This window comes from Sorex fumeus, unplaced genomic scaffold (assembly GCF_029834395.1).
Source record: "Sorex fumeus unplaced genomic scaffold, SorFum_2.1 ptg000048l, whole genome shotgun sequence".
In the NCBI taxonomy this organism is placed as follows: Eukaryota; Metazoa; Chordata; class Mammalia; order Eulipotyphla; family Soricidae; genus Sorex; species Sorex fumeus.
The window spans coordinates 3525252-3537815 of NW_026606105.1; the positions used below are offsets into that span (position 1 = coordinate 3525252).

At 47.5% G+C, this 12564-nt stretch overlaps 1 protein-coding gene across 1 annotated transcript; it reads left to right on the top strand.

Annotated features, from left to right (window-relative positions):
• Nucleotides 1-11273: 11273 nt before the first annotated feature.
• Nucleotides 11274-11906, top strand: LOC130032353 (TRPM8 channel-associated factor 2-like). The gene has a single exon (XM_056123936.1). The coding sequence runs from the start codon at nt 11274-11276 to the stop codon at nt 11904-11906; it is 633 nt and encodes a 210-aa protein (XP_055979911.1).
• The last annotated feature ends 658 nt before the right edge of the window (nt 11907-12564 follow it).

The window sequence follows — 12564 nt, forward strand, 5'->3', positions numbered from 1 at the left end:
TCAGGTGGGCTCCCGTCTGCGGGAGGCTCGTCAGAGCAGACGAAGAGAAAGAACATGAATGGTATATACACTGCTGGGGACGGGGGCCTGTCAGATTGTGTTGCAGGTGAATGGTCAGTGTCCTCACGGACTACAAGAGCAGCCCCGTCGTGTTCTGGGTTTGGCAACTCCTCGCCATGGAGAGAGGGCAGAGCCTCGGGGAGCTGTTGCCACACCTGAACGTCCCCGATCTGGAGAGTTGCTGTGCCTCTGACCCCCCACACGCCTGCCCCCCAGAGGAACAGCACGCTGACTTCGGTCGGGGCATGGAGGCCACGGTCTGCACGGTGGTCTGGGGCCCATGGGCACAAGGACACGCCGTGGGGCCTGGCAGGACACAGGGTCCCCTGGGTGCTCTGGGCCGGGCTCTGCCTCACGCCCCCGACTCTTCGGCCGACTCCTGAGCGCTGACGTGGCAGCAGCGAGACTTCAGGCGTCAGAGGGCGGCCTAAGTGGCTGTTTCCCAGAAGGAACCTGGAGCCAGGGTGGAGCAGTCCATACAGAGAAGCCCTCTGTGTCCAAGGGGCGGTTAGAGAGGTGGATCTACTGAAGTTCAGCTGCTGGGCGCCCGGGGCAGCGGGGGCCATGAAGAGGCAGGGATGCTGTGCAGCTCGTCCCCAGAGTGCAGAAAACGGGGGCACGTGGTACAGAGGCATATGCTGGCGGCGGGGGTCCTGTGGCTGGAGCCATTGTCTGCAGAGGACACAGGGCACAAGGTTGGAGCCAGGAAGAGAGAGTAGAGGCCCCTGCTGACATGGGTGGGAGACCCCCGGTACCCCCTACAGCCTGAGCCCCTCCCCCCCCACAGGTCCATGAGGTCACAGTAGCTCTGCCCTCTCCCAGGGCCTCCCCCCACCCCCATTTCGAGGCTCACTGCACTGTGCCCATGGGAGCACTCGGCCCTGGGGTGGCTGGATACGTGGGGCATAGTCACCTGGTTGGCCTACGGCTCTCCCGTGGTGAAGAAGGGCTCCTGCCAGGGAGGAAGGTCCATCAGGGGCAATGCACAGCTGCCCGGCCAGCCCTGTCCGAGCCCCAAGACCTGCCCAGCCCGTGTCCCAGGCTCCCGGAGGCAACTGCTCGCGGGGAAAGGCCGGACACACCAGCTCCGGGAGCCCAGAGCCCAGTGTCCTCCAGGGACCTGCCGTTCACTCTCCTGGGAAACGTGGTTTGTCTTGTGTCCCCCGCCCACCTGGAGGGCAGTTCCACTGCTTCCCACCCTGGCGTGGTTCAGTGGGACCCCCGAGGTCTCAGGCTCTGCCTGTCTCCCTTCCGACTCTCCTCCGATGCCCTCAGGGGGCCGCTGTCCACAGGGACATCTTCAGTTTGTGACCTGGCCCGGATGGCCAGGACAGGGAGTGTCCCCTGGCAGAGCCCGGGCGGGAAAGCCAGCCCCCTCACCTCGGTGTGTGCAGAGCCTCTCCTCCTCCAGGCAGCCTTCCAGTGCTGAGAAGAAAGGGGGAATGAGGACCTGGGCCTCTCCGAAGCTCAAGGAGCCTCCCAGGCCTGGGCTCCTGCAGGGAACTGCACGCTGGGGCTGGGCTCTCGCCTGATTCAGTTCCAGGGACGCTGACCCCATTCTCAGTCCCTGTCAGGCCGCACCCTGGTGCCAGCAGCACCCTGACCAGTCTGTGCGCTGTGCTGCCTCACAGAGGCCCTGGGCGCCCTCTGAGGGTCTCTCAGGTCACCACTGTCCTGTTGGCCCCCATGGAGGCCCCTGTGTGAGTCACCCCTGTCCCGTGGGGTCACTGACCGCAGGTCAGGGGGGAAGCGTGTACTCTCCCCAGGCCTGGGATCCCACAGGGACAGCCATTTCTCCCACAGTGCTGGAGGGGCTCTCCCTCACAGACTCTGACCCTGAGGTAAACTGGGTCCCCCGGAACACCTCGCCCTGTCCCTCACGTCTGCAAGAGGACTGATGCTCTCTCCTGGCCAGACGCCCCGTCTGGTTCTTACAAACACACCTGCCCTCAGTCCCCCAGGACGTCTCCAGACTCTACCTGGTGCTGTTCCTTGACCGCAAACGGGAAACAAGTCTCTTCAGCAAAATTAAAAAGAGGATTATTATAAAACCCGAGAGGTACAGGTCCTCAAGCGAGAAAACCAGCCACTCAGGCAGGGGTTGAGGGGTTATGGGAGAATAAGAGTTAGACTCCATTCCCATGAGATCAGAGAAGTAATCAGTAGTCCCTTGCCTGTGGCAACTGAGCCAGAAAGCAGCAGGTCCGTTTATATATACTCTGCTGACATCACAGAACCCTGAGGAGTCACAAAGGGTCCCGGGCGGGGGAGGGGACCCCATGCATGGCTGCCACCAGCCCTGCCCCACTCAGGCCTGGGTGGTCTCTCTACCTGCCTAGGCCTCAGCTTCCCCTGCCCTCCCTTCCGGCCCCTTCCAAGCCTGGAGCCCTGCCTCCTGGGTCTGGCTTTGTTCTCTCAGGAACCCAGACACCCCCTATGTCTGCACTTTCCATCTGTCTGCCTCACAGAGCCTCTGACCCTGGCACTTTCCTCTCGGCAGTGTCCTTGTTTCAGGTCCTCTTTCCTCCAGACTCTCCCAGCAGAGTTCCCACATGAACCTGGGCCTTCAGCATCCAGCCCTCTCCCACTACGTTGGAACCTCAAAATCCCCCACATCAGTTTGGTCTTTGCTCAGCCTTTACTAAACATCTTTATTTTTTTAAATAAAAAATCTTTATTTCAAACAAACAAATGAAACGATTATTTTACTATTGTGTACAGACAATAGACTCTCAAAGTATAATTTTTTGGCTTTTTGTTTTTTTTTTGTTTTGGGGGGGCCACACCTGGTGATGCCCAGGGCTTCTCTTGGCTGTGCATTCAGGAATGACACCTTGCGGTACTTGAGGATCCATATAGGATGCCGGGGATCGAAGCCAGCTTCTCCACGGTACTGTCTCTTAAGCTTTTGGCATTTTTAAGGAAAATAATCTGAATATCAATTTTTTAATGTTTTTACACATTTTATTTTCATAAAGTAGTTCACAGGAGTTCATTACAGGTAATATTCAAACACCCATCCAACCAGTGGGCATCTTCCCACCACATTAAGAGGGAAGTGTGTGAAGGTTGTTGAAATTCATTCTGGGGCTAAATATCAATTTGTAAGACTTTTCTATTTCGGAAAACTTCTGGTAGCATTCTACGTTAAATATATAGAACTTTACTTGTTCCTTTCCTCTTTAAATTTTATTTCTTTTCTACTTCCATCATAGTTTTATCATAATTTAATATATTATCACAATTTTTGCTTTAAAGTCTGTTATTGATTACCCCTCATACATTTCACCATAAATATGTATAAGTCACGGTCCTCCCGTTGTTCAACTTGAATAATTAAAAATTTATCAGACTGACTGGAACTGGGACTTATGAGGAGACCTGTAAAAATGTATTTTGCAGAATATATCGTAACAGTGACCTTTTCCAATAAGTTCAACTCTCTAAAACAAGTTCAGAACTGAAATTTCATTTTCTTATAAAAGTCCACTAACACTGTCTTTGGGCTGCTTTTAGTAGACGGCTAATGTTCACTACATCTAAAAATTATATCATTAATTTCCAAAAGTAATGGGTGCATCATTTTCCACAGTTTCCCCTCACCAGCAGGATGTATGCTGGCTGATAAAAGTTCAAAGGGACCCCTTTTAGTAGGAAATTTCTCTCAAATAGCTAAGAACAAGCCTCCATAGGAGTTTATATAATTTTACCCAAAACTACGCACCTGCATACTCCCAAGACAGAATAAGTTAATGACTGGCTGAAATGAGGATACATAAACCTGGCTCCCTTAGAGGTTAAGTTTATATTCCAGAGCTTGTGAGAGCACGCTGGAGCTAGCCAAAATCGGATTTTTGCTTTCCTTTACCCTTACCCTACCTCTTCTCCCCGGATATATCACTTTCACAGGATTCCCATCATGGTTTCTCCTTGCAGGAAAGTATTTCTTGTAGGAAATCTTGTGCTATACTAAAATTACAAAATATGTAGTTTGGCAATTAAAAAGCCATGGTATCTTCCATATAGAAAATAAAAAAAATTTAAAAAAACAGGAAAATTGATTGTTTAAAACTTTAAGGAACTGGAGAGATAGTAGAGGGGTTAAAATGTTTGCTTGCATTATAGATAACTGATCCAGGTTTGATTCTTCACACCGCATATGATCCCCAAGCACCACTCGAGATAACCCCTAAATACTGATGGGGTTGACAACCTCCCCCCGCACCCCACTATATCATTTATATCACTTGTAATCCCGTTGATCATCGATCAGGAGCCAGTAACATCTCCATTCATCCCTGTTGCATGCTAGTGTAGCGCAGTGGCATTTGCTCGCTCCAGAAACACGAAGATCCTCAAACCGTTCATTCAGGGTCTTAATGAAGAAGTCTGATCATCTCATAGGTAGGCAGCTATGCGCTCTTTGGATGTCCTGTGGAATCCAATTGGTAATGACTCTAGTCCAGCAGTCATCTCCAAATCTCATTACGTGTCCAGCCCATCTGATTTTCGACACCTTCGCAAAGGAGACAGCGTCCCTGATCCTCGATTGTTGAGAGATGTCATAACTCCAGTTCTTTCTCTCATTTGAGTGAAATGTGATACTCCAAGCATAGGTCTTTCGATTCCTCTTTGGGAGACCCGAATAGCGTGCTCATTCTGTTTTTGTAGGACCCAGGTCTCTGAGGTATATGTTAGTGCAGGGAGAATGGTGGAGCCAAAAAGATGTGTCAAGAGTCGGAGGTTCTTCATCCTCGTAACAACTTCTTCGATGTTCTTGAAGGCTTCCATGCCACTCTCTTCCTCCTGTGCCGTTCTGATGCCAAGGTGTTCATCATGTTGAATTCTCAACCCAGGTATACATAACTGCTGCATTCGGAGATGTTTATTAGGTTGAGAGCAAATGGAACGTGAGGAACTAGTTCTTTTCTCATGGACGTTGATTGTCTTTGTGAGATTCAGCTGCAGTCTGACCTTTCCACACTCATTAAGTTGGCCAGCAGTCATGCCACTTGGCTAATATTTGGTGTTATTAGATCATATATGTGTGTATATATATATGTATATATATATGTGTGTGTGTGTTTGTTTTTGCACACATATATGTGTATACCACAATCTCTTTTTAGTTTTCATGAGTTAAATGGTATTAGATTTATACCAGACACTTGTCAATAGATAGCAATGAAAGGTTATCCTTGAAAAATTAAATCCATACTTAAGTCTCATATTTTACTGACTTCCCTCCTAGGGAGAATTTCGCACAGCAGAGAGTGAAGGGATCTTAAAGGGAAGCTACCAATAAAGTTTGAAGTCGCTGGAGTGACTGTTGAACACAGCATCTTAGGAAAAACTGCTGAAAAATGAATGCAAAATTGTGTGTGGGTGGGTGGGGGGAGGAAGTAACCTTTTGGTATTTAAGAAAAGGCTGGTGTTAGGCACAAAACAAATCTCAACAAGATCGGACAGACCAGGCATTCCTTAGACATGAAGAGAATTCATTCAGTACTAGAAGATGTAGGATAATATTGGTTTATCTTTTCTGCCTTGACACAGGGAGCTTAGGTTTATTGGGTTAGTCCCATCCCAGTGCTCACACTCCTCTGTTTACTCGTAATCTCTTTGTTCTCTGCTTCCCCAGCCAGTCAATTACCTTTATTCTCCTAATCAGACTCTCTTAACCTGTAAATATTGCTTTTCTCTTCTCCTTAAATCCTTTTCATAGTTGTCATTGTCACTGTCCTCCCATTGTTCATCAATTTGCTCAAGTGGGCCAGGTAACACTGTGATACTTGTTACTGTGTTTGGCATATCAAATACGTCACGGGTAGCTTGCCAGGCTTTGCTGTGCAGGCGAGATACTCTCGGTAGCTTGCCAGGCTAATAGTTAATTCAGAGTAAAGTCCTTTTTGTAAAGATACAGAAAGACAGCTAATGCTATGCTTTTATAACTTGGGAGTTAATTGTCTCTGAATGATATTCACTCCTGGGCATCTGTTCTCTTGACATAAACCTTAGTTTCCCTTACTTCCTAGCACCCCAAAAGCAGGATTCTGATGAGGGACTGGATAGACCTAGGGCAAGCTGTGAGCTACCCTGGCATTGAAATGGCAAAAGTGCCATAATACTTCACTGTACATTAAGAGTATGGTCATGGACAAATTCTGTCACGATCCAAAAAATAACAGCTGGATTAGGAAAGATTAATTTGGTCTGAGCACTGTAGTCTGAGATCTATATTGATATGTCCCTAGGAAAGCCACCCTACAAGCTTAATGTATTTCTTACCTTGTCCATACAAAATAACTAATAATGAGAAGTACAATTAAGATGTCATTTAAGATTTTAATTAAGTTATTGGACTAAGAAGAGGAGAAACACCCCTAGTTGGTATTTCCACCCTTGAGCCTGATGGGTAATCAGGAAGGACTTTTGATATGTTGATTGTGCCACCAGATGGGGTGTGGCTACCCCCAAAGGTAGGGAGTTGGTGAGAGACTAGAGACCAAGGCAGCGAATCAGAGTGTGGAGAGACTAGCAAAGGGAGGGAGGGAAGGAGGAAGAGAGAGAGAGAGAGAGAGAGAGAGAGAGAGAGAGAGAGAGAGAGAGAGAGAGACCAAGCTGTGGGGCTTCCTAGCTGCCTCCTGATTACACAAATAGTTTCAGTCTAGCTGAGAGAAGAGAACTAATGATACCTCAGGCATGCAGGTGAGACAACAAAATATTTTGCCTTTAGAATCAGGACTGTATGCTGGATTAAAAATTCATGATATATGCTTAAGGATGAAACAAAATTTTGAGACCCTTTTAAGGTTAATAATGTCAAAATTCAATAATAACAGGATTACAATTAATGAGTCACAAAAGCAATAACTTTTTTCTTCACTCACTAAAAAGAATGTTCTGTGTAATCACCAAAAAGACAGTTTGCAAATTGGAAGCACTCAAACAAACAAAAATGGAAAGAGGTTGTGAGATAAACTATTATGAAGCTTATTCTATCGTGTGATGGCAGTACTGTTTATGCTTTACAGTGATTGGTTTTAATATTAGAAATGCTTTCATATATCCAGATATTCATGGAATCACTAATATCAATTTTGGGAAGTACTGTAGGTCTTAAGAGTTGCAAAAGCATAGCCAAGTTTTTACTTCACCTACGTATAGTACACTATGATCATCACCAAAAGTCTACTTCAATTAACTACCATACAATTAACTTTCTTTACCCATTTTACTCATTTCCCATCCCTCCAGCTTTTTGATAACCATAACTTTGCTGTCAAAAATCTCTGTTTTCTTTGATCATATGCTTTGATTTATCTTTTAAAAATATACGGTTACTTGGGTTCTATTTCACAATACCCCGTTTATCTGTTCTAGTCTATAATGAACCAAAACATTAGATTATTTTGTGCAAATTTTCTGAACACGTATAAAGCACAATCAGGATTGTGAATTATTATTGATAATCTATATCAACATTTCTCACACTATACATGCATATTTACATTCCAACGCTATATAATGAGGTACTTTAATAATTAAAGAATAGTCCATGGACCACACTAAGAGAATATTAGAAATACAGATGCACAGACCTACTATATCTAAATATTCCTGAGCTGTTCCAAAGGTTACTTGGAGGAGCATTAAAATTTGAGAAGCATTGACTTTGCAAGAGTTTTAAGTAAAAGTAATAAGAAAACATCTAAGCTTGATTAGCTTAACAAAAATCATTCATCTTCAAACTATTTTTGCATAATTTGAAATAGTACTTTGCAGTGATTTTCCAGGGTGTATTAGAGACTAATTACCCAATATCACCACACTTGGTGATATTTATAAGACATTCTAATATTAATTATGAGTCTTAATACTTACCCAACCAATAAATATGTCTAACATTAGGCTAGAAGAGAAAGAAAATTTGAGAGCTAGACAAAGGCATTTCTATTCTCAGATCTCTAGACATTTTCACATCACCATTGAACTCGAGCAGGCTTGGAGATCTCAGTCCTTCAGACCCGCATGCCTGTGTTCCTCTGCAGGTACCTTCATGCCTGTGGAGAGTGGTCTCAGCATGGTGCTTGCTGGTTCTGGTGGTCTTCGGCTGCTGGAGCCCTGGTCAGGGTGGGGAGGGAAACTCAACCCGCTACCCTCCAAGGGGCTCCGGCGAGGAAAGTCAGGCGCAGGGGCTGAACATCCCATCAATCCCAGCTGCATTCGCTGCCAGGAGACATCTTATTATCTCATTCCTACTTTGGACAAACTGGAAGACTACCGAATGTAACCTACTACACGGCAGAGTCTGGCAAACTCCCCATGGCGTACCCAATATGCCAAATACCAGTAACAATGATGGGTCTCATTCTCCTAACCCTGAAAGAGCCTTGAATATGGCACTTTAAAAAAAAAATCTCAGGGCTAGGATGAAGGAGACGTTACTGGGGCCTGCTCGAGGCGATTGATGAACAACAGGATGGTCGTGATTGTGATCGTGATCATTGAACTCACTTTCAGAGGCAGTCTTTACTCACCCTAGTGAATAAAATTGTCGTCTACGGCCATACCACCTTGAACGCGCCCGATCTCGTCTCCAAGCTCTTAAGCTGTGAGGTTAGGTTACTTATGTGTGCTCGCTCCTCCTTCCTGAGGAATGCTTGTAGAGCTATAAACTTTCCTCTTAACACAGCTTTTGCTGCGTCCCATAAGTTTTGGTAACTCGTGTCCTCATTTTCATTCGTTTCTAGGAACCTTTTGATTTCCTCTTTGATTTCCTGTCTAAGCCACTCCTTGTTCAGTAGAGTACTGTTTAATTTCCAGGTGTTTGATTTAGTTTTCTGTTTTTGTATGTGATTTACTTCTAATTTCAGCGCATTATGGTCTGAGAAGATTGTCGATACAATCTCTATCTTCTTAATTTTTTGGAGGCATGTTTTGTGGATCAGCATGTGGTCTATCTTGGAGAATGTTCCATGTACGGTTGAGAAGAATGTGTATTCAGCTTTTTGTGGATGAAGTGTCCTGTATATATCTACTATGTCCCTTTCTTCCATTGTTTCCCTCAGATGAAGTATGTCCTTGCTAAGCTTGAGTCTGGTTGATCTATCAAGAGGTGACAAAGCAGTGTTGAAGTCTCCCACTAGTATTGTGTTGCTGTTGATGTCTTTTTCCAAATCTATGAGTAGTTGTTTTAAGTACTTTGCTGGTCTCTCATTAGGTGCATATACATTTATTATTGTAAGTTCTTCCTGTTGTACAGATCCTTTGATCAATAAGAAATGATCTTGAGGCCCAGTGTCTCATCACTGAGGGCCTAAACCTGACTGTCCAGTGGCCTCTGGAGAATGGCAGCCACCGAGCCGCGTAGGAGGAGCAGGCGTAGGAACAGCACCTTTTCACCTCTGGAGTGTCCTGGCAACAATAACCTACTGCGGGGTCCGCACTCATTTCTACCAAAAGCCGCTGGATTTCAAGATTTGTTTTTGAGTTTCTGGGGTCATGGTCAGGGCTTATTCTGTGCTCAACATCTGTGTCCAGGCCCCTGGACCTGGCCCTGGGCCTGGTTGTCCTCCCCTGAGCCTTGAAGGTCTCACTCATCTTGAGCAGGTGGTAGCTGCCCTGTCCCTTTCTCAGAGAGGACCTCCCTTAGGTGTCGCCCACCTAAGACTGTTTTTTTCTATAGCAAGTCTCGACTTGATTTTCATTCCTGCAAGCATGAATTGCCACATATCACGAGCCCATCCATTGGCCTCCTTACAGAGGGTCCTTCCCTTCCTGAAAGTTTAAGTCCGTGTGTTATACCGGAAGATTGCTCCATCCAGCACACCTTGACGAAGTCTGTGGCAAGAGAACAAGGTGTTGTGCCCAAGTTTCAGATCCCCAATTACAGAGAGACCCAGTTCCACAGATGATAATGCAAAAGCAATGGAACTTTATCACTAGCCCGAGCCAGCGCTAGCCCGAGCTAGGGTCCAAGTCTCATCCGACACAGTGGAGTCTTGACAAGGACCCCGACTCTGAATCACAAGCAGCTTATATAGGGTTCAGTCAAGCAGCGGTTTATATGCTGGTCTATTTTTAACATTGGCCTATTACAACAGTGGTCAGCAATTAGAAAATAGGCACCAGTAACGGTTTGGGGTTCTTTGCAAGAAGGGTGCGGCCACCCCTCATGACTGACCAGATCCAACTGCCCAGTTTCTTATCTAGGTGAATTACTCAACTGGGAGTTTACCAGAAACTGCGAGTCCTGCTTCGGGGAAACAGGAACTGGGGCCTAGTTGAGATTTGATGTTAGCTGCATCCTGTCATGGCTTCTGAGGAGCCTGCTTTTGAGCCTCACAAAGGAACCTTTATTCCCCAGAGGGCTAAGTCCAGACAGCAAAGGGGTCAGAGAGCATCATCCATGAGTGGTGGTCTCCCAAACTGCTTTATGGCGCGTTTCTGCAAACTCGCTCTTTGGATTCACACTCAGTATTATGCCTCAGTAACACTGTGGATACACTTCAATTGTGGTGGCAATGACACCGGGACTCCTGGGCAGCAAGGACATCTTAGATAAGGGGCTACGATCACGTCCAGGGAGGTCAGGCAAAGTCATTCACAGTAAGAAAAAGGGAGGATGGGGCTGGAGTGATAGCACAGCAGGTAGGGTGTTCAGCTTGCACACGGCCGACCCAGGTTTGATTCCCAGCATCCCATCTGGTCCCCTGAGCACTGCCAGGGATAATTCCTGAGTGCAGATCCAGGACTGTCCCCTGTGCATCGCTGGGTGTGACCCAAAATGCAAAAAGGGGGGGGGGGGAGGGGAAATCCCCTGAAAACAGTAGGGGGTCGGGTGCTTTTATTGATTTTGTCTGTTTGCTAGGTTCCTTTTGGGGGCACACCCAGTGATGCTCAGGGGTTACTCCTGGCTCTGCATTCAGGAATTACTCCTGCCGGTGCTTGGGGGACCATATGGGATGGTGGAGATTGAACCCGGGTTGGCTGCATGCAAGGCAAACACCCTCTGCACTGTGCTATCGCTCTGGCCCTGTGGTTTTGTAGTTAACAGCACATACAATCTATGACTTGCACATTGCCATGTGAATGGGGGCGTGGCCTGGGGTGTTCCTTGTGCACTAGGGACCCAACCGGTGCTGGGCGCGTAGCAATTGTTCTTTGTGGTCTCTGAGTCTCTTCCCTGCTCTCCTGCAGCTGCTCCAGCCATGGCAGCGACGACAACTCCTGCCGCTGCTTTCGAGGCTCTCATGCACGGCGTAACCCACTGGGATGTCCCCAAAGACCCCGTCCCCTGCGAGCTGCTGCACATCGGCGAGGCCGCCTTCCCGGTGATGGTGAACGACAATGGCCAGTTGATCATCACCGCCTCCATGTACGGCCGTGGACGCCTGGTGGTGGTGGCCCACGAGGGCTACCTGGTGGCCGCCAGCCTGTCCCCTTTCCTCCGCAACGCCGTGGACTGGCTCTGTCCCACGCCCGGCGCTCCCGTGGGCGTGCACCCGTCCCTGGAAGCGCTCACCGGCATCCTTCAGGGTGCTGGTACCCAGGCTCAGCTGGAGTCGGAACCAGGAGCGGCCCTGGGGGTTTACTGCATGAACGCCTGCAGCGACAGCCTGAGTGAGGAGCTGGTGCAGTTTGTGAAGCGCGGAGGGAGCTTCCTCATCGGGGGCCAGGCCTGGTACTGGGCAAGCCAGCACGGTGCCCACCAGGTGCTGTCCACGTTCCCGGGGAACCAGGTGACTTGCGTGGCTGGAGTGTACTTCACCGACACCTACGGGGACACGGGCCGGTTCAAGGTCTCTAAGAATATCCCCAAGATCCCGCTGCATGTCAGGTGAGTGACTGTGGTCTGCTCAGCAGAGGGAGGGTGGTGCCTCTCCTAAGAGACCTGCCATCCTTGGCGTTTCTTTCTTTGTTTTGCTTCATGAACTACCGTTCGCCATGCTCCGGGCTCCCTTCACTTAAGTGATTAAGTGAAGTTATGTCATATATATAACATATACATCACTGTCATTCTCCTCCCATTATTCATAAATTTGCTCTAGCAGGCCCAGTAACATCTCCATTGTGACACTTGTTACTGTGTTTGACATATTGAATATGTCACGGGTAGCTTGCCAGGCATTGCCGTGCGGGCTAAATACTCTCGGTAGCTTGCCAGGCTCTCCAAGAGGGTTGGAGGAATCGAACCTGGGTCAGTGGGGTTGGCCGCATGCAAAGCAAACGCCCTGCCTGCTGTGCTAGCACTCCAGCCCAAAATACACACACACACACACACACACACACACATATATATATATATATATATATATATATATATTCCTTTTGTTGAGTGCTTTACAGTGACTTACTTCCACATCCCTGTCTGTCTAGCAATCTTCCATAAACACTCCCCAGCCCTAAATTCATTGATTCATTCATGGCTGAGAAACAGTAGCTTTGAAATTCTAGTGTTTCTTCTATTCAGAAGTTCAAATAACTTCTATAGACACAATT

Bases quoted from the DNA above. Each gene is read 5' to 3' on its own strand.
- LOC130032353 (XM_056123936.1), top strand. From the start codon at position 11,274: ATGGCAGCGACGACAACTCCTGCCGCTGCTTTCGAGGCTCTCATGCAC.